General features: G+C 42.2%; 1 protein-coding gene across 7 annotated transcripts in view; it reads right to left on the bottom strand.

Moving 5' to 3' along the window:
* LOC147120352 (obg-like ATPase 1) overlaps window positions 1–25,796 on the bottom strand; it is a 229,376-nt gene extending 203,580 nt beyond the window's left edge. For 2 of the 7 annotated variants that reach the window (XM_085986164.1, XM_085986162.1), the window contains exons 1-3: window positions 25,663–25,788; window positions 25,091–25,194; window positions 9,733–9,876 (exon numbers count right to left, since the gene is read on the bottom strand). In XM_085986164.1, coding sequence (XP_085842290.1) covers window positions 9,733–9,876; window positions 25,091–25,194; window positions 25,663–25,773 — 359 coding nt within the window. In that variant the 5' untranslated portion in view covers window positions 25,774–25,788. Of the gene's footprint in view, window positions 1–9,732; window positions 9,877–13,843; window positions 14,238–25,090; window positions 25,195–25,473; window positions 25,548–25,662 lie in introns of those variants that run through there. The other 5 variants (XM_085986161.1, XM_085986165.1, XM_085986163.1 and 2 more) reach the window with 5 other exon arrangements.
* Between the last annotated feature and the right edge of the window lie 301 nt (window positions 25,797–26,097).

Here is a 26,097-nt window from a genome sequence, read left to right as displayed (position 1 = left end):
CCAGTCCACCTTTGCGAGATCCCTTCTCAAATCACTGAAATTGTCTTTTTACTTTTGATTTTTCTTTGTCCCTTTCCAGAACTACTTTAAACCTAATTAGATTACAATATAAAATTTTACAGCACAGAAACAGGTCATTCAGCCCAAAAGGTCTATGCCAGTGTTTATGCTCCACACGAGCCTCCTCCCACCTTACTTCATCACATCCTATCAACATATCCTTCTATACCTTTCTCCCTCATCTAGCTTTCCCTTAAATGCATCCATGCTATTTGCCTCAATGACTCCCATGTGGTAGCAAGTTCCACATTCTCACCACACTCTGCGTAAAGAAGTTCCTATCAGCTGCTTACACTAGGGCGAGATTGCAGAGAGTTCCTTGACCCAGGCCACCCTGCCCTTCCTCAGCTGGCCATGAGCTAGAGGAAGTGGCAAGCAGTGCAAAATAAGGGTTGGAAGGAGAATCAAATAATTCACTGATCCATCAAAGTAACTTTGTAATGACTGCACCGTGGCTAGGAGGCAGGACCATAGGATGCAAATACATTGGTCTCAAATGTGGTCCTGGAACTTTGTGACAACACAACAGCACTGCACTGCAACAGTCAAAAAGAACAGAGATTGTGTCAGCCTCAGGTTTCAAAACAAAACTCATGAGTCACACAAAACATCACTGCTTCAGGAAAATATCTAGCATGTGAAAATCACAAACTCGCATGAAATTTGCAGACAGTAAATACTCATTATGGGTTATTATGATCATTATTACCCAGATGTTCTCCCACTAAAACACACTCCAGTTGCCCTACTTCATTCCTTAGAACTAGATCCAGCACTGCTACCCTCATTAGGCTAGAAACATACTGATTGAGAGAGTTCTCCTGTACACATTTTAGGAATTCTTCACCCTCCTTGCCTTTTACACTGTATTCCACCCCCCCCCCCCCAAATTTATATTAGGGCAATTGAAGTCCCCTATTACTGCTCTATTATTTTTACATTTCTCTGAAATTTGCCTCCATCTCCTTCTCACCATTTGGAGGTCTATAGTAAACACCCGGCAACGTAACAGCTCATTTTCTGTTCCTTAACTGGAACCGAATAGATTCAGTCTCTGAATCCTCTGGTATATCATCCCTCTGTAGAAATCTATTATCCTTGATCAATACTGCCACCACCGCTCCCCCCTCCCATTCTTCTTTCCTTCCCTATCCCTCCTGAATACATTGTAGCCAGAAATGTTTAGTTCCCATTCCTGCCCATGTTTAAGCCAGGTCTCAGTTTATAGCCACTATATCATAACCAATGTTCCCTCTAATTTTTGTGTGCGCGGGACTTCCCAATTGATGCGCAGCCGCGCACCTTAGGGGAAACATTGATCATAACTATGTGGCAACTTGTGCTTATCAAACTTATTTGTAACACACCTCGCATTAACACACAGATACCTTCCAACACCATGCTAGTCAACTTTGCTTTTATCCTCCATCTAATTCCTGCTCTTTCTACACTATTCTTTATTATATTGCCGTTTGTCTCTCCTAGTTTTCTATGCACCTTGTCTCTCCTCTCTGCTTCTACGTCCTGGTTGCCCCCCCACCAAATTATTTTAAACCTTCCCCCACAGCACTAGTTAAGCTCCCCGCAAGGACATTGGTCCAAGCCCTGTTCAGGTGCAACCCGTCCAGCTTGTATAGATCCTGCCTGCCCCAGAACTGGTCCCAATGCCCCAGGAATCTGAAGCCCTCCCTCCTGCACCACTTCTCCAGTCACGCATTTACCTCCACTATCTTCCTGTTTCTGTAATCACTGGAAGTATTTCAGAGATTACCATTTTTGAGGTCCTGTTCTTTAAACTTTTAAATGGAGGCTTTGGTCAATCAAGAGCCAATGTATGTCAGCGAGCACAGGGGTAATGGGTGAGCAGTACTTGGTGCGGGTTAGGATACAGGCAGCAGAGTTTTGGATTAGCTTGTTTATGCAGGGTTGAGGATAAGAAGCTGGCTAGAAGAGCATCACAATAGTTGAGTCAGGAGGTGAAAAAAGCATGGATACGGGTTTCAGCAGTAAATGGGCTGAGGCAGGAGCGGAGATGGCCAATGTTAGAGGTGAAAGTAGACAGTCTTTGTGAAAGAGAAGATATGGGTTTGGAAGCTCAGCTCAGGGTCAATTGGGACACAGAGATTGCAAACAGTCTAGTTCAGTCTGAGAGGGGGATGGAATCAGTGGCAAGGGAGCAGAGTTTGTGGCAGGGGCCAAAGACAATAACTTCAATCTTCCCAATGTTCAACTGAAAGAAATTGCGGCCCATCCAGGACTGGTTGTTTGACACGCAGACTGACAACACAAGAGGCAGTGAAGAGGTCGAGAGAGGATGTGGAGAGGTAGAGTTGGGTGTCATCAGCATGCAAGTGGAACCGGACATCATGGCTTCGAATGATGTCGCCGGAGGGCAGCATATAGATGAGTAATAGGAAAATGTCAAGGATTAATCCTTGGGAGACTCCAGAAGTAACGGTGCAGGGATAAAGAGAAGTCATTGGTGGAGATTCTCTGGCTATGACTGGATAGGCAAGAGTGGAACCAAGTGAGGGCAGTCCCACTCAGCTTGACAACGGAGATGAGGCGTTGGAAGAGGATGGTGTGGTCAACCATGTCAAAGGCTCTAGTGAGGTCGAGAAGGACGAGGATGGCTAATGTACCATGGTCACAGTCATAGAGGATGTAATTTGTGACTTTGATTAGGGCTGTTTCAGTGCTGTGACAGGGGCGAAAACCTGATTGAGGAGTTGGAGTTTCCAAGCATGGAGTTGCAGGAAAGATGAGCATGCATTTGGGAGGCGACAATACCTTTTGAGGACTTGAGAGGAAACCGAGGTCGGAAATGAGGCAGTCGTTTGCAAGGACAGAGGGGCCATTGGTGTGTTTTTTTCAGGAGGGGTTGACAACAGCAGTTTTGAAAGGGAAGGAGACAATACCAGAGGAGAGGGAACTATTAACAATGTCAGCCAGCTTAGTGACAAGGAAGTCCACAAGCTCCTCACACTAGTTGCAGGTGAGGGTGGAGGGGAAAGGGTTTAAGGAGATAGTTGGTAGTGGAGAAAAGACAAGAGGTTATCATTGCATTCCAGGGTGGTCCTAGAGTCATGAGCAAGGCCCGATACTGCTAAAGATGGTCCAGGCAGATCTGGCCACGAATGGCTACACCAGTTGCGTGCTATATACATTCAAGTATACTCCCCCGGACTAGAGTGAAAATGGGGCCCATACCGGTTTTGGCGGGGGGGGGGCGTGGAAAGAGAAGCAAACAAGAGCATCAAAGGCAAAGGCAAGTGACAGGGTAACACAAAGAATTCGACCCAACACAATCGTCACTAAGCAAAAGGAAAAATATCTGACATATTGGGCAGAAACAACAAAAACCCAAAGCAAACTCAATTGCTACTTGGCCCTAAACAGACAATACAACATAGCGGATTACCTGACCATGGTAAAGGATAACAAACTGAGAAGAACCTTGACAAGGTACAGACTTAGCGAACATAGCCTAGCGATCGAAAAAGGCAGACACAGGCAGACCAGGCTGCCAAGAGAAGACAGGATATGCTCTCACTGCAGTCAGGGAGTAGTGGAGACAGAGATGCACTTCCTCACAGCCTGTGGAAAATATCAGGGCATCAGGGAGAATTTCTACCAAAAATTCTCACAAATATGCCCTGAATTCAGAAATCTGAATGACAACCAAAAACTCCCATTCCTACGGGGGAGGAGAGAAGCTGTGTAACACTGGCGGCACACTATGTTACAGCTTGCCATGAACAGAGGGACAACCAGTAAACTAAGAAAAGAGTATATATAAACAATGCGAATGTATATTTATACACTCAGGGATATACCTGTTTATACACTATGAATAGAACTGCGTTTATGTGTTCAACCATAAATGTATTTTGATGCTTTGGCAACATAAGATGTACCTTATCATGCCAATAAAGCGATTTGAATTTGAATTTGAGTGATTGAGTAGGTAGACTGCTGCAGAGGGATCATGGAGGGCCACAAGTTCAGTTGCAAGTGACTTGAGGAAGAGCTTTTCTTTCCAAGAACAGACACAGAAGTAGTAGGAAGGGGAACGTGTCTTGCAGAGTACATGGAAGCAAACAGAGATGGCCTTGTCTGTGATTCAGACAATAGGATTAGAGGGGCCACATGAGATGACATGGTCGAGGGGGTGGCCGTAAATATGGGTAGGAGAGTTTATATGGAAGAATAGGTTAAGGGATCCTCCGGCTGCCCTAGAGAAGGGCCTCTACGGGCGGATAGTTCCGCTTTTTGGAGACCCTCCGCCCGCCGAAGACCCTTACAATTCTTAGGCCTGCTTTTACCAGGATAAGAGTTGAAAAAAGTTTTTTTTTTTTAAATTCTCATTTAAAAATACTTTAAAAAAGGTAAGTTTATTTTTAGCCCCGTAAAAAAACAAATTTTTTTTTTCACAAAATTAAATTTTTTGTAAATTTCAAGTCATTTTAAATGTGATTTTTTTTTTTTTTTAATTTAAAGTTTTACTATGTTTTTGGGGTGATCTCCATTCATATATTTGACAGGTCTTCCTGTCAAGTGTATGAAGGGAGATTCCCTTCTGATTGGCTCCCCATGGCCCACGTGATCCCAGGGATGTTGCGAACTACCTGCGCCTCTGGGATACGTGGGCCCTGCGCATTTGGAGTTTGGAGAGGCCCAGGAGCGGAAGCGTGTGCTTCCCCGGAGCCCTCAGATAAGGGCATAGATTTTTCCAGATCGCAGGCCTCCGCCCGCGGGAGGCCTGTGATCGGAAAATACAGGCCAATAACAAAACCAGATGGACCACCTAGCATCGACCTCGGCACCGGCTTCGGACACAACAAACACACCCAGCCCAGTCGACCCTGCAAAGTCCTCCTCACTAACATCTGGGGACTTGTGCCAAAATTGGGAGAGCTGTCCCACAGACTAGTCAAGCAACAGCCTGACATAGTCATACTCACAGAATCATACCTTTCAGCCAATGTCCCAAACTCCTCCATCACCATCCCTGGGTACGTCCTGTCCCACCGGCAGGACAGGCTCACCAGAGGTGGCGGCACAGTGGTATACGGGAGGGAGGGAGTGGCCCTGGGAGTCCTCAACATTGACTCTGGACCCCATGAAGTGTCATGGCTTCAGGTCACACATGGACAAGGAAACCTCTTGCTGATTACCACCTACCGCCCTCCCTCAGCTGATGAATCAGTACTCCTCCATGTTGAACACCACTTGGAAGAAGCACTAAGGGTAGCAAGGGCACAGAATGTACTCTGGGTGGCGGACTTCTGACCACTACTGACCGAGCTAGCCGAGTCCTGAAGGACATAGCTGCCAGACTGGGCCTGCGGCAGGTGGTGAGAGAACCAACACGAGGGAAAAACCTACTTGACCTCATCCTCACCAATCTACTTGTCGCAGATGCATCTGTCCATGACAGCAAAGGTAGCAGTGACCACCACACAGTCCTTGTGAAGACGAACTCCCGTCCCACCATGCTAAATGGGATAGATTATACTCAAAATTATATGGAATACACTGTATTCGAATAGGAGCAAAAATGCCATGTTGATAGACAATATATGAGGCGTAATAAACAATGAGTTGTTTATTATGATCATGATATTTACACAAACAAGTAGACAGGAGATAAAATAATACAGTCCTTGACTCTATTCTAGACTCTTTTTTGAGACCAAAATAAGTATTTAAAGATTCTTAGCCCTTTTCCATATTTCTTTTAGCCGTCTTAGAAATCTGTAACATGGACACATCAAGCTCTATGTAATTCCATCTCAGTCACTCGGATGTGTGGTACAAATAAGTGAACTAAAGAACTGACCAACCGCTTATATTTATCACAGCCTAATAGACCTCTGAGCACAAAGCTGTCAATCACGCTAGTTTCAAGAACACAATGGAGTATCTTGAATATACCATTTGAACCACAACAGCTCATATCTATTCCAGATCATGCCTACACAGGAACTGCTAAATGCTGGTGACAATGAACCACAGGGCTCTTAAATGATTAATTACCGGATCAAACCGTCTGGTCCCTTTTCTAACAGACACCCCCTTCTTAGCTGGTGGACTCTTGAGGAAAGGAGCTTTCACTTTGCCCCCTATTCAGGATGGCTCCTGGGCTGGCAGCTCCTCAATTGAGCTCCTCTCTTTTGCAACTCTGTTTGTGGCATCCATGGCCATCCTTTGCCAACCCCCCACACCACCCGTTGAATGGGCCTGCCTATAAAAATTGCCTTCTGTGATAAGCACGTAATGAGTATGGGCAGATGAGGAGGCGTTTGCAACCATCTTCAGCCAGAAGTGCTGAGTGGATGATCCATATCAGCCTACTCCCGAGGTCCCCACCATCACAGAGACCAGTCTTCAGCCAATTCGATTCACTCCACGTGATATCAAGAAACAGCTGAGCGCACTGGATACAGCAAAGGCTATGGGCCCTGACAACATCTCGGCTGTCGTGCTGAAGACTTGTGCTCCAGAACTAGCTGCGTCTCTAGCCAAGCTGTTCCAGTACAGCTACAACACTGGCATCTATCCAACAATGTGGAAAACTGCCCGGGTGTGTCCTGACCACAAAAAGCAGGGCAAATCCAATCCGGCCAATTACCACCCCATCAGTTTACTCTCAATCATCAGCAAAGTGATAGCACTGTCGATGACACCTTCCATCAAGCGACACTTACTCACCAATAACCTGCTCACTGATGCCCAGTTTGGGTTCCGCCAAGACCACTCGGCTCCCGACCTCATTACAGCCTTGGTCCAAACATGGACAAAGGAGCCAAATTCCAGAGGTGAAGAGAGAGTGACTGCCCTTGACATCAAGGCAGCATTTGACCGAGTGTGGCATCAAGGAGCCCTAGTAAAACTGAAGTCAATGGGAATTGGGGGGGGGAAACTCTCCACTGGCTGGAGTCAGACCTAGCACAAAGGAAGATGGTGTGGTGGTTGAAGGTCAATCATCACAGCCCCAGGACATTGCTGCAGGAGTTCCTCAGGGCAGTGTCCTAGGCCCAACTATCTTCAGCTGCTTCATTAATGACCTTCCCTCTAACATAAAGGTCAGAAATGGGGATGTTCGCTGATGACTGCACAGTGTTCAGCGCCATTCACAACTCCGCAGATAATGAAGCAGTCCATGTCCGCATGTAACAAGACCTGGACAACGTTCAGGTTTGGGCTGATAAGTGGCAGGTAACATTCGCACCACAGAAGTGTTGGGCAATGACTATCTCCAACAAGCGAGAATCTAACCACCTTCCCTTGACATTCAACGGCATTACCATTGCCGAATCCCCCACCATCAACATCCTGGGGGACACCATTGACCAGAAACTTAACTGGACCAGCCACATAAATACTGCGGCAACAAGAGCAGGTCAGAGGCTGGGTATTCTGCAGCAAATGTCCGTCTTCCGGACTCCCCAAAGCCTTTCCACCATCTACAAGGCACAAGTAAGGAGTGTAATGGAATACTCTCCACTTGCCTGGATGAGTGCAGCTCCAACAACACTCAAGAAGCTCGACACCATCCAGGACAAAGCAGCCCATTTGATTGGCACCCCACCCACCACCTTAAACATTCACTCCCTCCACCACCGGCGTACCGTGGCTGCAGTGTGCACCATCTACAAGATGCACTGCAGCAACTCGCCAAGGCTTCTTCGGCAGCACCTCCCAAACCCGCGACCTCTTCCACCTAGAAGGACAAGGGCAGCAGGCGCATGGGAACACCACCACCTCCAAGTCACACACCATCCTGACTTAGAAGTATATCGCTGATCCTGCATCGTCGCTGGGTCAAAATCCTGGAACTCCCTACCTAACAGCACTGTGGGAGTAAAGTCACCACATGGACTGCAGTGGTTCAAGAAGGCGGCTCACCACCAACTTCTCAAGGGCAATTAATGCTGGCCTTGCCAGCGACGCCACATCTCAAACAAATAATTTAAAAAAAGATGAGCCAAAAATCATAAAGCCTGCTGACACTCCAATGTCTAGGCTTATATCTGAAAAATGTACCAAAATAATGGTCAATGCCCATGAAACAGTATCTTGTGAAGAGCCAAGACCCCTCAGGAATAGGGAGGAATGGAGAGAAAATTGACAGCAGGAAGCAGAAAGGAAGAAGGAAATTAAAGACTTTAAAAATTCACTTCAGGACTATAATTTGAAAAATCATTCAAGTACTTAGTATGCATCAACCCAAGCACAAAACCAGCCTAATTTGGCACTAATTCCCAATCTTTGAGGGACCAAAAGATGGCCGCGACAGAAAATTGAAAAAAAGTCACACAAGTGCTCTTATGAGGTCTGAGGCACATATGAGGGTGCCTGATGCTGACATTGTGTTCCTGAACTGGAAAGTATTCTATTCCCTAGCATCAATATCCCAAAATCTGAGAACAAAATTCATACGCCGTGTGATACGAATATTGAGATCATATGTGGAACTGTAGTGTCTATTACTCATTTTTTAAAATTTACTAATCATCAATGTAATTCGCCACATCTGTATTCCCAATTCACCATGTGGTTAGTGGCTAATGTACTGGATAACACTGCATTAGAAAGGCCAATGTACTTATTTGACTAAAGAATCAAATCGCCTACAGAACTACAATGAAACAAAATGTCTTCAATATGCTAAAAACAGATTATCTGGTCATTTATTTCATTGCGGTTTGTGGGACCTTGCTGTGAACAGATTGGCTGTCATATGTCTCTATGTTACAACAGTAACAACATTTCAGAAGTAGTTCACTGGCTATGGGATGCTTGGAGATATTCCAAGGTCACTGATAAATTCCATTCCACTATTAAATGGATAATTATATTTGTTAATTAATGCTAAAATTAACATGTAGGAGACATGCTAGTAACCTCTAAGTATGGCAAACCTCATTTAGTTAAACTGAAAGATGCTTCCTACTGTACCAACATGACATTTTCTCATATCCTTCACCGGGCATCCTGTCGCTTGAGAGCTCCTCCAATGTGCAAATATAACCAGTTAGGTTTATCAAATTGCAAAATAGATTAATACGAGAAATTTTTTAAATCCTGATAAAAAGTAGTGACTGTGATGATTATGAAGTTATTCAAAAAATCAGAAAGAAAAGCCATCAGCGAATAGCCATTAGAGAATCAACATGATGGGACACTGCAGAAGGCTCAGATGAAGAAATGATGGGACGGTGGATATAGAGTAGGTGAAGTCTTATACAAGCCACTACATACTATGAAGGCATTAAATTAAAACTGTATGATCATGCAAAAAGTTGCCCAAGCACAATGAGCACTGTTGATGAGATAGGGCTCACATCAAGCTTGATGAAAATCTGCTAGAATTTTTTGAAATGTGGCTACAAATGAGTACAAGGTACAATAGGAGATTTTCAAAACACATCCAAAGAAAATAGCAATTCAATAAAACAGTATGCAAGTTACTGAAGATATTACAAATAATTAAAAAGTTCCAGAATGTATTTATTAGATGTCCACAGAGAAGTTACTTGTTAAATCTTGATCATCTGAGAGTTACTTTTTGAACATAAAAATGCATTCTTTTCTAAAATCCCCTTCCTAACTAAAATAAAAATTCCCGAAGGAGTTTTAATGTGCAAGTAAAATAAATCAACATACCTGGCAGGTTTGTGGTACTGGCAGAGGAAAGTAAACCGCTCATCTGGAACTGGCACTCTGCTTTCATTGGGATCAATAGTACAGAAGGGAAAGTTTTCTGCAGCTGCCTGGCTCTTTGTTAGAACATTAAAAAACGTTGATTTCCTATTTCACAGAAAAAATATGTTAACCACCTTTGCAGCAGATGTTTTAATATACTTACTTGATACAGTGAAGTAACACAGTTTGTGAATGGATACCTATTAATGTCTTGTAATGCAGAATATCCTGCATACAATACCAGCTAGTTCAAATACCTAGAGAGATTGGGACAAGTTTGAGAGTCTGCAATTTTACAAGACATTTTTAGACAATTCTGAATAGGTTGTATTCATAGAAAACATACTACAGTACTAGTGGAATCGAAGCGTAACATAAGCCTGCAGCTGCAGTGAGTATCTGTAGAGATGCGAGAAGAGTTTAGCTTTATTTTGCACTTAAGCTGAGGGATGCGAGTGCTGAAGAATGTAATGCTTTTCTATTTTCTGCCCTCAATGTCAGCAATGAGCATTCCCATGGGAGTTTTAGCACTGATTAGAAGCACAATAACGTCATCATTGGCCCAGTAATATACTTTAACCCTAACCTCAAAAAAGCACTTTGTGCTACACCAATGCAATAATCCAATTTTTAACACCAGCCATCCTATGACCTGAATGAAACTGCTAAGTTAGAACCAAAGTTGAGTAAGAAGGGCAAGAGAGAGCGCATGAGGAAGGGAGGGATAACCTGGCGGGGCGCGTTGCCCATCCATTGAAGATACCTACCGGATTTTCAATCCATTAAAATCAATGGAATGAAATTGGCAGGTTCTACAATCACCAGGTTATTGCCCAGGCAGCGAAGTTGAAAATTAACCATATGAATTTGGGCAATCGCAACTCAGTTTTTAAGCAATCATGGGATCAGTCAGAGGAACCATAAGAATTACTTATGTGGGAACACTGGTACAGATCACAGGAATTACAACACAGGAGGCAGCAAATTGAACCATTGTATTTGTTTCTCCGCTAGCTCTTCAGCTACCTACTCTATTTCCCTGCTCTTCCCCTATATCATTCAATATTCTTCCTTTCCAAATACTTATCCAATTTCCATTGAAGCGATAGCCACTGTCTCAATAGCCACTTGTAGTAAAGCCCGGTGTTCTAATAACATCCAAAATGTTTTTATAACTTTCCCCTTTATTCATAATGATAATCCTGAATTTATGCCCCCTACTACCGATTTGCCAACTGCAAGATCACAATATATAGAAGAGGGGGTCTAGTCAGGTCATCAAAATGACTCAAATGATTCTAGAGTATTCCCTTCCACCACTCTATTGGACCATGTGTTGATCACGGTGTGGGACCTTCCTGAAATCAGTCCTAAATTTGCATTTTATTAGCTTAAACCTGTGACCACCTTGCTCTACTGTCAATTTAATTTAAAGAAGTTTTCCACCTTTATCTTTTTAAAACAATTTACAATCTTGCATACTTCTATAAGATTACTTCTCACAAACGTCTCCTTTCAAAGCTGAAGAGTCCAAGTTTCTCCAGTCTTTCCTCATAAATGAGACTTTCAAGACCGGGATCAGCCTTGTGGCTTTTTTCTACATTGCCTCCAGTGTTTGAATGTTGCCCTCGTGTCTTGGTGGCCGGAACTCAAGGTATGGTCATGACTTCCTCCGACCTATATTCTTCGGTTTTGGCTATATAGTTCAACATTCAATTGGCGTTGTTGATTGCTGCTTTACATTGGTTAGATATTTTGAACACTAAGTTTACTAAAGCTATTAGAATTTTTTCAAATTCATCCTTGGCAATTTTATCAGCGTTCAAAAGAGTATGTGTTGCTCATTTTTCCTCTGACATAACGCCCAACAAGTAGGCATGGTTTTCTACCCTTCAGCCAATTTCTTATTCGTTTCCAGGTTTTACTCTGAATCCTCATAACTTTGAGCTTAACTAATAGCCTATCATGTGAGATTTTGTAAACTGCCTTTTCAAAGTTCAGGTACACTATGGGGCAGTAATTCCTCCCCAAACGCGTGAGTACGGAAGGGGTACTCACGCGTCTGGCCAGAGGAAATGCCGGTTTTCAGCATGCACAGCGCATGCGCTGAAAACCGGCATTTCCTCTCCTCTAACCCAAGAGGTGAAGAGGCTAGCGCGTGCGCTGTAGGGGGCAGCGCGTGAGTCTTGGATTTCCTGTTTTGGGGGATTTGCGCATGTCTAAAGGCCTCCGGTCTTTACGCTTGTAAAAAGCACACGTAAGTATTTATTTATTTTTACAGGTAAGTGGCGTTTTAGTGTAATTTAGAATTTTTTTTTCCCCCCACAGGTTTATTATTTTAAAGAATCTACAATAAGGTAAGTTTAGTTTTAGACCCTTTTTATTAGAAATTTATTTTTTTCAAAAGAAAAAATTGTTTAAATTGTTTTTTTAAAACTTATTTATACTTAATTTAATGATTGGGATGTTTTTTTAATTTTTATTTAAAGTTTAAATAGTGTTTTGGGCCCCCGTAGTTTTCATGAGTTTGACAGTTCTTACTCAAACTCATGAATGAACCTTCCCCTCCCCTGATTGGTTGTACAGTGCTCACCTGATCCCAGCCAGCACATCGCACTAACTACGCCGCTGGATCAGGTAAGCACTGCGCGCTGACATCTGAACCGGGCCTGTGACAGGAAATGCAAGCAGGCCCAGGCTTCAGATGTCAGCGCGCAGGGCGAGTGCAGATCGGGGGCTTGCACGCGCAGCAAGCCCCCGACACCAAGTTCTGGGCCAATGTCTTTGGGGTTTTCAGTCCACTTGGAATGTTACTTCCTCAAACAAGTCAAGCAGGTTCTTCAGGAATGATCTTCCCTTTCTGAATTCACATTGACTATCTACTAGGTTATTGTTGTACAGGTGTTCAAATTTACTCCTGTTAATCCATTTGATTCTTTTACAGGGAATGGAAGGGAGACTAATGGGTCTATAGTTGTCAGAGTCTTATTTGTTTTGCCCTGGAGTATGGGCACCACGTTATCCTGTTTCCAATCTACTGGTACCTCCCCGGTGTCCAGTGATTCCCTCAAATCTCTTCCCTAGTTTCCTTTAGCATTAAGAGTCATGAGGTAGTCGTCATCTTGACCTAGTATTTGTAAATGACTTAGATAAAGCACAAGAAATGGAAGTCATGGCACCCTTGGGGGACAGCGAGCTCAGAATGATTAAGTTCAACATGATCTTGGATTCAGAAACACCAAAGACCAGGAGTTAGGTATATAACTTTAAAAAGGCTAATTTCAAAGAAATGAAGGGACAACTTAAACAAATTGAGTGGAGGTGACTATTCAATACAGAACTGGAACATCTTTTAAAGTCACAATACTTATCTAAAACTAGTAAGCTCAGACTAAATAGACAGCTCAATAAATCCTAAATGGATCAATAAATAAATGCAAAGTGAACGAGAAAAAAAGTGACCTAGAAAATTCTGCATGGAGAAAGTGAATGGGTTAACTGGGGTGAACATAAGAACATGCAGAAACATGTCAAAAGATGATCCAAGGGGAAAAGGCAAAGCTAGAAAAAAGCATAGCTGTAGACACAAAGTAAGTATGAGTAAGTAATTCTTTCAATATTTCAATAGTAAGAAGCCAGCCGGAGGAGAGAACTATAAAGGATGCAAATGGCTTGAAACCAAGGACAAGCACAGATAGTAAACATTCTGAATGACTGCTTTCTCCAAGTCTTCACAAGGATAACACGAGCAATATACCTTCCCCAGAGTTATCCCAGACAAAACTAATGACTTTGATATAATTGAGATGGCAGTGTAGACAGGCAGAGAGGGCTCAATCAGGGGAGCAAGCTTAAGGGATATTGTTGGGCTACAGCTAACGTGGAATGATTAAATTAAGATTGGGTGCCAAAAGAGGAAATGTGTTTCATTCATCAGCACAGATATTCCTAGCTGTGACAAAAATAATAAAATATATAAATTCTAAAAGAAAATAATGGCAATTCCTGGTATTTTAAAGAAGCAATACTCCATATGTGCAGCCTTAAACAGAGGAATCACCGAAACATTTACCTTTCAATTTTCAACAGCAGGTTCCATTTTTTCATCCACTTCATATTTCTTTTGAGAGAGAGATTCCCTGCGGTGTTGCTGACAGGTTATACGGCATCTAGAATGTGGCTGTGATTTTTTTTTAGTATGGTTTCTTCTAAGGCAGGGGGATGCGGAACAGAGCTCAGCACAGCAGAAGGTGCAGAATTCAGCTCACTGGGGAGGGGAGAAAATTATTCAGAGTTTTTTTTTATTCGTTTATGGGATCTGGGCGTCGCTGGCAAAGCCAGCATTTATTGCCTATCCCTAGTTGTCCTTGAGAAGGTGGTGGTGAGCCGCCTTCGTGAACCGCTGCAGTCCGTGTGGTGATGGTACTCCCACAGTGCTGTTAGGTAGGGAGTTCCAGGATTTTGACCTGTAGCACAGTGGAGGGAGTGGGAGGGGGGGGGGGGGCGGGGAAAGAGGAAGAAAACAAATATTCAGCAGAACAGAGAGGCCAGTGAAAAGGAACAGTGAGTAGAGCACAACTGAGTGGAGGCATTCAGCAGAGAGCAACATGCGAGGTGGGGACAAAGACATTCAGCAGAGTGCAGCAAAGCAGGGGAAACACTAAACAAAGCATAGCGGAGTAATGTGAGGAACTTGCTTTGCCCCTAGATTTAATTTCAATTCAAAAACCTCCATGTGGAGCAGATCTGTAATCAGAAAATTGGAATGCATCTTTAAACCACCAGAAATTGACAGCAAACCTGCCCATTCACAAGGTGAGCCACAGGTTCCTCTTTCTAAGCTCTCACCTTCCCTGTCGAGTCTTGTAAATAGAGAAGTGGCAGCTTTAAGTTCATTTTGTGAGTTGCATGTTTGAATGACACACTTATTGGCACTGGTGCACTCTAGGAGAATGTAACTTGGTTGTGCCTCATTGTTCAACACATGGGAGATGGAGTAGAACTCAGGAACAGCCCTCCAAATAGAAATATTTCAAACATACAAAAGTCCAGGAATTTCATACTGTAGAGGACAAAATGACCAGGCTCATTTCCATAATCACAATTGTGACAATTTAAAGGTTTGAAACACTGGCTATCTTCAATTTTTCTGGTACCATGCCTTAGCAATTGTGAAAAGTTTGTATCCACACATTTTACTTTTCAATGCATTCCATCTGGTCCTGGTGACTTTTCCAATATCATTTGGTTACATTTATTTTTTCTTCCTATCACTTCAATTACCAGAAAGAGTACATAACCATTGTTTTTTTTAAAACAGTGAAAACAGTTCTTAGACCCACTGGATATAATATTGACCCAATAGGTTAGGCCTAACAAATAATGTATAAGGCACGTCACTAATATCTGACAATTCAATTACTACTAGTTTAACATACAAGAAAACATGTCAGTACAATAAAAATAAATTTTAGTTCACAAGAAAAATTTAAAACGTGTAGGGGTCTGGTGAACTAGCAAAGAGTCAATCAAGTGCCCAGTTTCACAGCATGCAATCTGCCACAATCCCTCTGACTTATTACATTCTTCACACTTGGAGCGAAAGCAGAATACTAAACCAAAGCAGAGCGAGCTTTACTTTGACTCTAGCCCATACAATATCCAATTTGGGATTGCTTTTATTCTGACACTGGGTGCCAAAATTGTTCCAATATTCAGCACTGAAACATCACATTGATGAGTATGGAATTTGGCAGGAAAACTAAGAAAAGGAGAAATCAAAGTAAAACAATATTTGTGCAGATAAAATAAGGTCTCAAAATATACCATTTCATGTCAAAGCTATTAGAAAATAAAGATAAGACACTGGCTTTTCCTTATTTTCTTTATGTGAAATGACATATCAGGAGTCAATTAAAAACAACTGTAAACCTACTCCTCACTTTCAGTACCATCTTACTGAGTACCAATGTGAAGGGTTTTGTGAACATTGTATTTATTGTACAGGACAATTTTCAAATGCAGCTGTGCATATTCACAGATTTGCCTCCTTTCTAGAAACACCATGATGCTTCAAATGTGATAAGATGGCATGTGTACAGTTCTCAACAGGTAGGTAAAGGACCCAAACACCCGTAAGTGCCTCAAACTGTCAACTGCAGTTACCCTCAAGACTTGAAAAATTAACATAGGTAACTTCAGCTACTGCAATCATAATTTACAGAAAAGTAATTACAACACCCACAGCAAGAGTTATTTTTGTCCCCAGCAGATCAGATTTTGCTCATTTTAGTGATTAATTCAATACATTTCATATATGCCCATAACAGGAATAGTTCAGTGAAATTCATTCATAACTATAATCCGATGAGTTGAATGATGCAGCCAAAAGTATTAAAAACTCTGCCACATTGAGATAGCAGTAGAGGCAAACAACCATTCTTTCCTTTAATGGGAACCACTTATTCTGTACTGCACTGCATTGTCTGCTATCACACCTGTCATATCATGGACAATTTTATTCCAATTAAAAAGAGCCATGTATAAGAAATACATTTTTCCTGCAGGGTTCATCCACATTCAGTGGAAACCTTAATGCTGACTAAAATCAGAAAATATTCTACACGTACTTCAATCTAAAACAAAAGCAGAGCGCCTCAGTTGTATTCAGAAAACTATGCATCAATGCACATAATTTTGTGGCAGTTTAGGAAATGAACTTTTCACCCCTCAATTCATTTACCAGTAAACTATTGTACCATATGACCCATCAACAACAGAAGAACCAAGTGTGTAAATGTCAAAACACTGTCAGGACCGTGGCACTTTGGAAATGATGTTGTCAAGAAATGACACATAAAATGCAAAAGCCTTCCCTGTTGCTGATGTGAAATGGTAATGAACAATGATGGAGTTTTCCCTTACAAGGTGCCACATTGTTCCTATCAACCACATCCTGGAAAATAAGGCTAATGATTTGCATCAGAATAACAATCATGACATCTGTAGTTATTCTCATATTCATTTTTGATATCTATACACAGCACATCAGTTTTAAGTGTGAGATGAGTGCACAAACACAATACATTTACTTGGAAATGTTAGCTGCATTCACTCTGATGTGAAGTGCTCAAAGACTGAACAAAATGTTCCAACATCAGAATATTATGCAGTTGCAGTATTATGTACAGTTTTGTGCTCCCCATTAAAGGAAGAATATAAAAGCAATGGAAAAGCGGCATAGATTCACTGGGTGTTACCAGGAGTGAGGAGACTGGAGAAGTTGACATTTTTTCCCCCATTGGAGCAGAAAAGGTTGACAGGTGACAGTTACTGCTTGAGTACCACCATTTTGCTTAAAAGTAACCTTAAAACTGCAACAGAATAAAAAAGAGTGTATGTTTTCAACTGTGGTATTTCAAAGCAGTAATAAACTCGATTGTAGAATTTTGTACCTATTGACATTTTATTTTGAACACTGGAATTGGGGGGGGGGGGGGGGGGGCGTGTGCAGAATATATAGTAGAACCTTAATTATCCACCATGACAGTAGTCTCCGAGCAGATAAACAAGAATCAAATCAGTTTACAACATTTTAAAATGGTTGTTCACCCGAGTGCTGACAGCCCCAACTTCCACCAACTCTTATGGGAACCGTCTTCCAGCTGCCAAACCGTACTCCAGTACTGTACGGCTTCTTTCGAAGTCCCAACCCAACCTCCACTAATCCCCCAACCCAAGCCTAAATTTCGACAAATGATCGAGGACAATGGGAGCATAGAGAATCAAGTATATACCAATACTATGCTCTAGAATAAGACTGGGATGCCGGTCTGAAAGTGGTGCCTCAAGACAAAAACAAGCAGGAGACGAGCATACCACCAGTCGACTCGTCATACAAAGGCATTACAATGGTTCCCCCTTTCTTGCCTCTTTTATACAGATCTATAATATGCATTCTTAAGTTTAGCAAGAAAAAGTGCTCCCAAAAAAAGTTAATCTGCTAAAAAAAGGTTTTATTTATACGTGATTTTTACATGATTGTGCAGAAAATAACTTGCATATTACTGAATTTTATCCAAAGCCAACACAAACTAATACTGATTAATATGTCACCATATTCCAAACATATATGGATAGCCTTAAAAAAAACTATTTTAAACAAACCCTTATCTACCATATAAAAACCATCTCAAATCTGCCTGTATTTCCTGTCAATTTTACTCCTAAATTCTTATGTCCACATGTTTATAATGGAAATTGCCCATGTAATTACACCACTGCCAGTGGAGATGCTGTAGTACTTCAGTTTTGTGCCTCCCAGCTGATCAGCCTGTACTGCAAAGGAACTTCTATGCTCCAAACTATTTGGATTCTAAAACTGACCTATGTTTTGCTATTTAACGACAAATCTATTATACGGTTCCCTGAAGTTAAAGATTACAACAGTTGTGGGCCTACCTGATTGATTTTTTTTGACAACACACTCTTTCTTGGAGGCAATTGCTCTCCCAGTCAGCCTTTCCCACTCATCTGCAGCCGTTCTCTGCCTTTCCCACTATGCTTGATCACCATCTCCCTCCGGTGATCACAGCTGTTGTGCCTTCATAATAATTTATCACAGAACACTTTGCTAACTCTTGCCCTCCTCCTCCCGATCCAAAGAACAAAAGCTCAGGGCCATCAGTGGGTAAGCAACCATACCCCACCTGCCTCTGGTGCCAAGTTGAAGTTGGAGACCAGCAGTGGGAAGATCCAGGCCTAGATGAGCTGAAGTTGGCAGTGGGAAAGCCTGTTCTCCTCCTCTCCGCTGAGTGCATTTCTGGCAAATTTTGCTCCCACTCCCATGTTCAGACCCCATGCTGTAAGTCCCCCCCGCTGCTCTCCTTTGGATCTCCCAGCTAATTTGGACCAGCACTGCTCTGCCCCTACTTTTGATGCCCTTGGCTGATTCACAAGCTTCAATTGTTGGGCTGCACTTTGTTTTGTAGTGCTGCGAAGACGACCTATCAATGCATCCAAATGCAAGACACCCCACATGCTGCTGAATCATGCGACCATTGGTGCTGAAAATACCAAAGACCTCCAAACACCAGGGTAAATTCCTGATGCTGCTAAATCCTACAACGCCCCCTCCCGCCACGCACCCCGCCACCTGCCCCCCACCTTACCCAGTGCTACTTAACATTATATACCTACCTCCAACCTGGTACCTTTCAGTGTGCATCCTAGGCTTTAAAAAGATTGACTATGTAGGGTAAAAGGAAGCAAAACAAGCAATGGAAGTATGCATTCAATGGAAAGACACTGAAGGGAATGAATGAACAGAGCGACTTAGAAATTTAAATACACAATTCTCTGACACTCAGTGCAGGTAGATAAAGACATAAAAATATAATTTTAGGTTTTATAAACAGGGGTAGAGTACAAGAGTAAAGTAATGACGAACTTAAACAAAACAATGTAGATTCACCAGGATGATGCCAGGGCTGGGAAACTATTAAGAGACATGAAATACTTGGACTATTTCCATTGGAACAAAGGCGGCCAAGTGTAGATTTAAGAGAGGTTTTTTGAAGTTGTGAAGGGTTTTCATAAAGTGAATAAGGAAATACTATTTTCTGATGTTGAGGAGCTAGTGATAAGGGTTCATCAATTTAAAATTAAAGAGAGTGAGGAGAGGGATTCGGAGAAATTTCTTTACACAGCGGGTCCTTGAATTGCATTTATATAGTGCCTTTTACTAACTCAGGATATCCCAAAGCGTTTTACAGCCAATTAAGGATTTCTTGACGTGTAGTTACTGTTGCAATGTAAGAAATGTGGCAGCCAATTTGCACACAGCAAGTTCCCACAAACAGCAATGTCATAATTCAGGTAATCTGTTTTAGTGATGTTGGTTGAGGGATAAATGTTGGCCAGGGCACCGGGAAGAACTCCCCAGCTCTTAGAACATAAGAACATAAGAAATAGGAGGAGTAGGCCATTTGGCCCTTCGGGCCTTCTCCGCCATTCAATAAGATCATGGCTGATCATCTACTCCGCTCCACTTTCCTGCACTATCCCCATATCCCTTGATTCCCTTAATATTAAAAAATCTATCGATCTCTGTCTTGAATATACTCAATGACTGAGCCTCCACAGCCCTCTGGGGTAGAGAATTCCAAGATTCACCACCCTCAGTGAAGACATTTCTCCTCATCTCAGTCCTAAATGGCTGACCCCTTATTCTGAGACTGTGGCCTCTGGTTCTAGACTCCCCAGCCAGGGGAAACATCTTTCCTTCATCTACCCTGTCAAGCCCTGTAAGATTTTTCTTTTTTTCCAATGAGATCACCTCTCATTCTTCTAAACTCCAGAGAATATAGGCCTAGTCTACTCAATCTCTCCTCATAGGACAATCCCCCCATCCTAGGAACCAGTCTGGTGAACCTTTGTTGCACTCCCTCTATGGCAAGTACAGGAAACTTTGTGTTATCTGGAGGCTAAATGTCCGGCAAGCTCAAGCCACCGGCAAAAATTAGGAGCCGTTTCATTAGTTTTTTTTTCTTTTCGTTGCTTTTGGCTCAACAGTCAAGCTCTGCAACATCTGTAGCTAAGCAACAGCTTCAGCTAGAGACGCTACAGAGACGCTTGCCGACTGTTTAGAAGCTGTTGCTAAGCAACAGGGTTTGTTGATTCACACGGAGCTGAAAATCTCCGTATGTTTCAACATCAGCGCTGGTGTGTCCGGCAGTTTTGAGGGAACGGCAACAGCTCGGTCCCGTCGGTGCCGGATAGCACAAAGTTTCCTGTATATCCTTCCTTAGGTAAGGAGTTTAAAACTGTACACAATACTCCAGGTGTGGTCTCACCAGGGCCCTATATAATTGCAGCAAGACGTCTTTACTCTTATACTCAAATCCTCTTGTAATAAAGGCCAACATACCATTTGCTTTCCCAATTGCTTGCTGTGCCTGCATGTTAACTTTCAGTGATTTGTGTACAAGGACACCCAGGTCCCTCTGAACACCAACATTTCCCAATCTCGCACCATCTAAAAAATAGTCTGCTTTTCTATTTTTCCTACCAAAGTGGATAACTTCACATTTCTCCACATTATATTCCATTTGCCATATTCTTGCCCACTCACTTAGCCTGTCTATATCCCCTTGAAGCCTCTTTGCATCCTGCTCACAACTTACATTCCCACCCAGCTTTGTCAGGTCATAAATCAAACTCGAGAATGTACAACTCAGTACCTCAAAAGTTGCACTTAATAACTAGGGCATCAAATGAAGCACTACACCAGGTCTGTAGCTAGCTCTTTTCAGCATCTCATCACAGCTAAACATTATCACTTAAACAACTACATTCAAGAATTCCTCAATTATTCATGTACACAAACCAGGAACTACTGAAACATAAGCAAAGTGTTTGATGGCTGTATATTCTGTACAAATGTAAGAAGTCACACAACACCAGGTTATAGTCCAACAGTTTTATTTGAAATCACAAGCTTTTGGAGTGCTGCTCCTTCACCTGACGAAGGAGCAGCGCTCCGAAAGCTTGTGATTTCAAATAAAACTGTTGGACTATAACCTGGTGTTGTGTGACTTCTTACATTTGTCCACCCCAGTCCAACACCGGCATCTCCACACCATATTCTGCACAAGATACTCTTCCCCAATATACCTCAGGTTTAATATAATTAAGAACATATACAATTTTACAGCATATTTTGACCTCATGTTGGCCAACATTCATCTTTCCTTCCTTTAAAAAAAATTCTTGGGATATGGGCAGCACTGGCAAGGCAATATTTATTGCATGTCCCTAGTTACCCAGGAGAAATTAAGAGTCAATCAAGTAATGCAGGTCTGGAGACCAGACCAGGTAAGCGTGGCAGGTTACATTTCCAGAAGAGCATTATTGAACTTTCATGGTCATTTTCTGGTACGGGCAGATTCATTGAATTCCATTTCACAACCTGTCATGGTGGTATTTGAACTCTCACCCTCTGGGTTACTACTTCAGCACCATAACCACTAGGCTGTCCTTCCGTTCCCTTGCTGTTCACGAGATGTATGTCTATATGGACAGCTCACCAGCAGTATCATGGTCTTTCATGGATGCCCATACGCCAATCCACCTTGACGATCAATCCAAAGCCACCCAGCCCCAGGAAGCTCACTATTTTATTCAGCGAATACAGGAAACTTTGGTTTATCCGGAGGTTATATGTCCGGAATACTCCATCTAACGGCAAAAATCAGGAGCCGTTTTCTGTATGTTTTTTTAGTTCTCGTTGCTTTTTTTTTTCCCCCCAGTCAAGCACTGCAAGGTCTGTAGCTATAGCAACAGCTTCAGCTACAGACGCTTGCAGCTGCAGCCGACTGTTTTGAAGCTGTTGCTAAGCAACAGGGTTTGTTGATTCACACGGAGCTTCTCAGTTCCGTATGTTTAAACATTAACTCTGGTATGTCCGGCACTTTTGATGTTACGGCACCAGCTCGGTCCCGTCAGTGCCGGATATCAGAAAGTTTCCTGTACCATTTTTATCTCCCAATAGAAAGGGATGAGAATACTTTATACAGAAAATAGCCGCCTTCAAAGAAATACATATCAGAGCATTCTGTGACTAAAGCAAATTAACAAGTTTTTTAAATAACTGTTAAACAAATGACTTAATAGATATCCTCTATGAAAAAGTATTCCACAAAATAAACTGTTACAGTCCCTACCAATCAAAAAAAATGACGTGCTTTAATTCATCTGAAGGCACTGATTCACACTGTTGTATGATTCCAAGCAACCAGCCATCCGCTGATACCTCACCCAAGTGGCCATACTTGATTGATGAACAGACAGCAGGAGCAGGAATTTCAGACGATTTTTCCACCCCACCCTGAACATAATTGTAGCATTGTGCAAGTCAGTCAGAAAATAACCTCTCTCCTAGCTGCCTCTCTGCCCTTAATTTTTTTTTGTTCTTCCCTCTGTCCTCTTCCACTTCTGTCTTTTACTTCTTTCCTTTCAGGTGGGAAATGGTGGGTGGCATGGCATGATGTGGCAAGCTAAGGAGCCATCAACAGCTGCAGGCTGTATTTGAGGTGGGCACTGAGAAATAGTGGCACTCAGCAATTCCCTTTCACTCCCATTTCCCCCACCCCTTCACCTCCAGTCATCCATTCCCCTTCCTACCATACCCTCACTCCCATCACTACATCTACCGCTTTAAATTACCCACTAAACCCCTTTACACTCCCCTCCCCCATACTAACTCATCCAAAATTCTCCATCCACTCGCTCCTCCCATACCACCTCACCTTTAACCAGTTTACCTTCTATTTCCCTCAGAGAATTTGTTTTGCTTTCAAAATTCACATTTTAAAAAATACCCCCATATATTTCTATGACCAAGTTAGGACATTCTCTCACTGGTGGGATTACAGGGTTATTACAATAGTAATGAACAACAGGCTATACACAAAACATTGCCAATAATTGTAATTTTGTTAACTATCATATTTGCATTATTATTTTAATGTGAGTGATTCAGGAGATAGAAGGGAGACAAAGCAAATTTCCCTCTTTCTGCCTTCAATCCTAGGTGAATCATGTGCGTTAATAATTTATTGATTTTTGTACTATTTTAACAAAATGCAATGAATTGGCAACATCATAGAATGCAACATTAAAAAATTTGCAGTCTTACTCTAATTATTATAAATGTATAAATGAAATATTAACCATCATACTATTAATCTACTGTAATGCAGCAGATTACCAAAATAAGTAATTAAATAAGCAACACCAAACTGGGCTGTACATACAAAATATGTAATCCAATTTAGAAATATACCCATTTAAGAGTCAACCGTTTTATTTAGAGAACAGAAGTAACAGTTTTCAACTTCCATCTAGGAACTTTCAAAATTTAATTTTTAATCTTAACAGCAGATCTCTTCCATTTTGTCACATTAAAAGTTAACCATCATTGTGCAAGCCAATGTACAGACTGCTGCACTTTGCCTAACCAGAGCAATGCAGAGCCAGCAATGTAATTCAAAAGAACACAGGAACAGGAGTAGGCCATTCAGCCCCTCGAACCTGCTCCGCCATTCAATGAGACTATGGCTGATCTGCAACCGAACGCCATATACCTGCCTTTGGCCCACAGCCTTTAATACCTTTGGTTAACAGAAAGCTATCAATCTCCGATTTAAAATTTACAATTGATCTAGCATCAATTGCTGTTTGCGGAAGAGTTCCAAACTTCTACCACCTTGTGTGTAGAAGCGTTTCCTAATTTCACTCCTGAAAAGTCAGGCTCTAACTTTTAGACTATGCCCCCTAGTCCAAGAATCCTCAACCAGTGGAAATAGGGTAGATACGAGAAACTATCTGTTCCCATTAATATCTTGAAAACTTCAATCAGATCACCCCTTAACCTTCTAAATTCTAGGGAATACAACGCTAATCTCTCCTCATAACTTAATCCTTGAAGTTTGGGTATCAATCTGGTAAACCTACGCTGCACTCCCGCCAAGGCCAATATATCCTTCCTAAGGTGTAGTGCCCAGAACTGCTCACAGTACTCCAGGAGTTGTCTAACCAGGGTTTTGTATAGCTGCAGCATAACTTCTACCCCCTTGTATTCTAGTCCTCTAGATATAAAGGCCAGCATCCCATTAAACTTTTTGATTATTTTCTGTACCTGTTCATGACATTATAATGATTTATGTATCTAGACACCACCCCCCGCAAGTCTCTTTGGACCTCCACTGTTTTTAGTCTTTCACCATTTAGAAAGCATCCTGTTCTATCTTTTTTAGGTCCAAAGTGGATGACCTCACATTTGCCTACATTGAAATCCATTTGCCACAGTTTTGCCCATTCATTTCATCTGTCGATATCCCTTTGTAATTTTATGCTTCCATCTACACTGCCTACAATGCCACCTATCTTTGTGTCATCGGCAAATTTGGATATATGACTTTCTATGCCACATCTAAGTCGTTGATAAATACTGTGAGTGGTTGAGGCCCCAACACAGATCCCTGCAGGACACCACTAGTCACCTCCTGCCAATTTGAATACCTGCCTATTATCCCTACTCTGTGTCTCCTGCCGCTCAGCCAATTTTCTAACCAGGTCAATAATTTGCCCTCAATTCTGTGGGCTTCTACCTTAGTTAATAGTCCTACCAGTCCTAATCACTCCAAGCAGCTACTGATCTCAAACTATTAGTAGCATAACATACAAATAAATAGTATTTTTTTACATTAATGTAACACAGACAGCAAGTTAAACTGGTATAACAAGTGAAATAACTTACCCTATATTTGGCAATCCAACAATGCCAACCTTCAACGAAGTTCCAAATCGTCCAATAATAGGTGGTAACTTAGGTTCACTATCTCCCTTTTTTGGAGGCATGTTCTGAAATACAAACTATCAAATTAACAGCTGTACTATAAACTTTTAAAAATCAGCAACATATACTACAATCTCTTGGTAAAGGTATCACTGATATGCCAAAACTCTAATGAAATAAGAAAGCTGTGGCTTTCTCTCTACTTGTATAAACTGAGCAGCCTCCAAAAAGGCACTTAATGCTATTTATAACCAGCTCACAACTGACAACCAGTATTGCTCCGTTACGTCCCCTTTTAGAGAGCGGCTCTGTCACCCACCCCTCACACCGCTGCTGATCTGTACCGTTAATAACATGTACTTATATCCTGATTTTATCAGAAGCTTTCCGAAGGCGCGTGGGGCGCAGGCCTCAGTCACCAACACCAGAAGGGAAGGCCTGAGCAGCACTTTTAATAAAACTAGCGCCTTCTGGGTGAGACAGCCATGTTAGTACGTGGATAAAGCATGAAAGCAGCACGGCGTGGTCGTCACCTGATAAAATCGCGATTCTTGTACGCGGGATAAGTGGAAAATTACAGCTGAAACCAGCGCGATTCCTGCTCCCACTGCACGCGCCGAGCGGCCGGAGGGGGAGGGGCACATGAGCCTGGAGCATGCGCACGGGACACCCGCTCATTGGCTGACCTCAGGCCAATTAAAGATCAGGTAAGACTAATAGCTGATGAAAGGAGAGGAAACTGGGGAGAAAGTGGAGGGATGGGAGAGAAGAGAAAAAGAGAGACTATATGGTGAGGAAGTAGGAAGAATTACTCCCATTGATGGCTCAATGGTAAATTACCAAGGACTCATCACTGCTCTTAAGTTCGATAGCAAAATACTGCAGATGTTGGAAATCCGAAATAACAACAGAAAATGCTGGAAAAACTCAGCAAGTCAGGCAACATCCGTGGAGAGAAATTTGAGTTG

This window comes from Somniosus microcephalus, chromosome 4, assembly GCF_052327205.1.
Source record: "Somniosus microcephalus isolate GS21.2 chromosome 4, FLI_Smic_1.0, whole genome shotgun sequence".
Classification (NCBI taxonomy): Eukaryota; Metazoa; Chordata; class Chondrichthyes; order Squaliformes; family Somniosidae; genus Somniosus; species Somniosus microcephalus.
The sequence above is the reverse complement of the archived record's forward strand: the minus strand, read 5'-3'. Positions and strand labels throughout refer to the sequence as shown.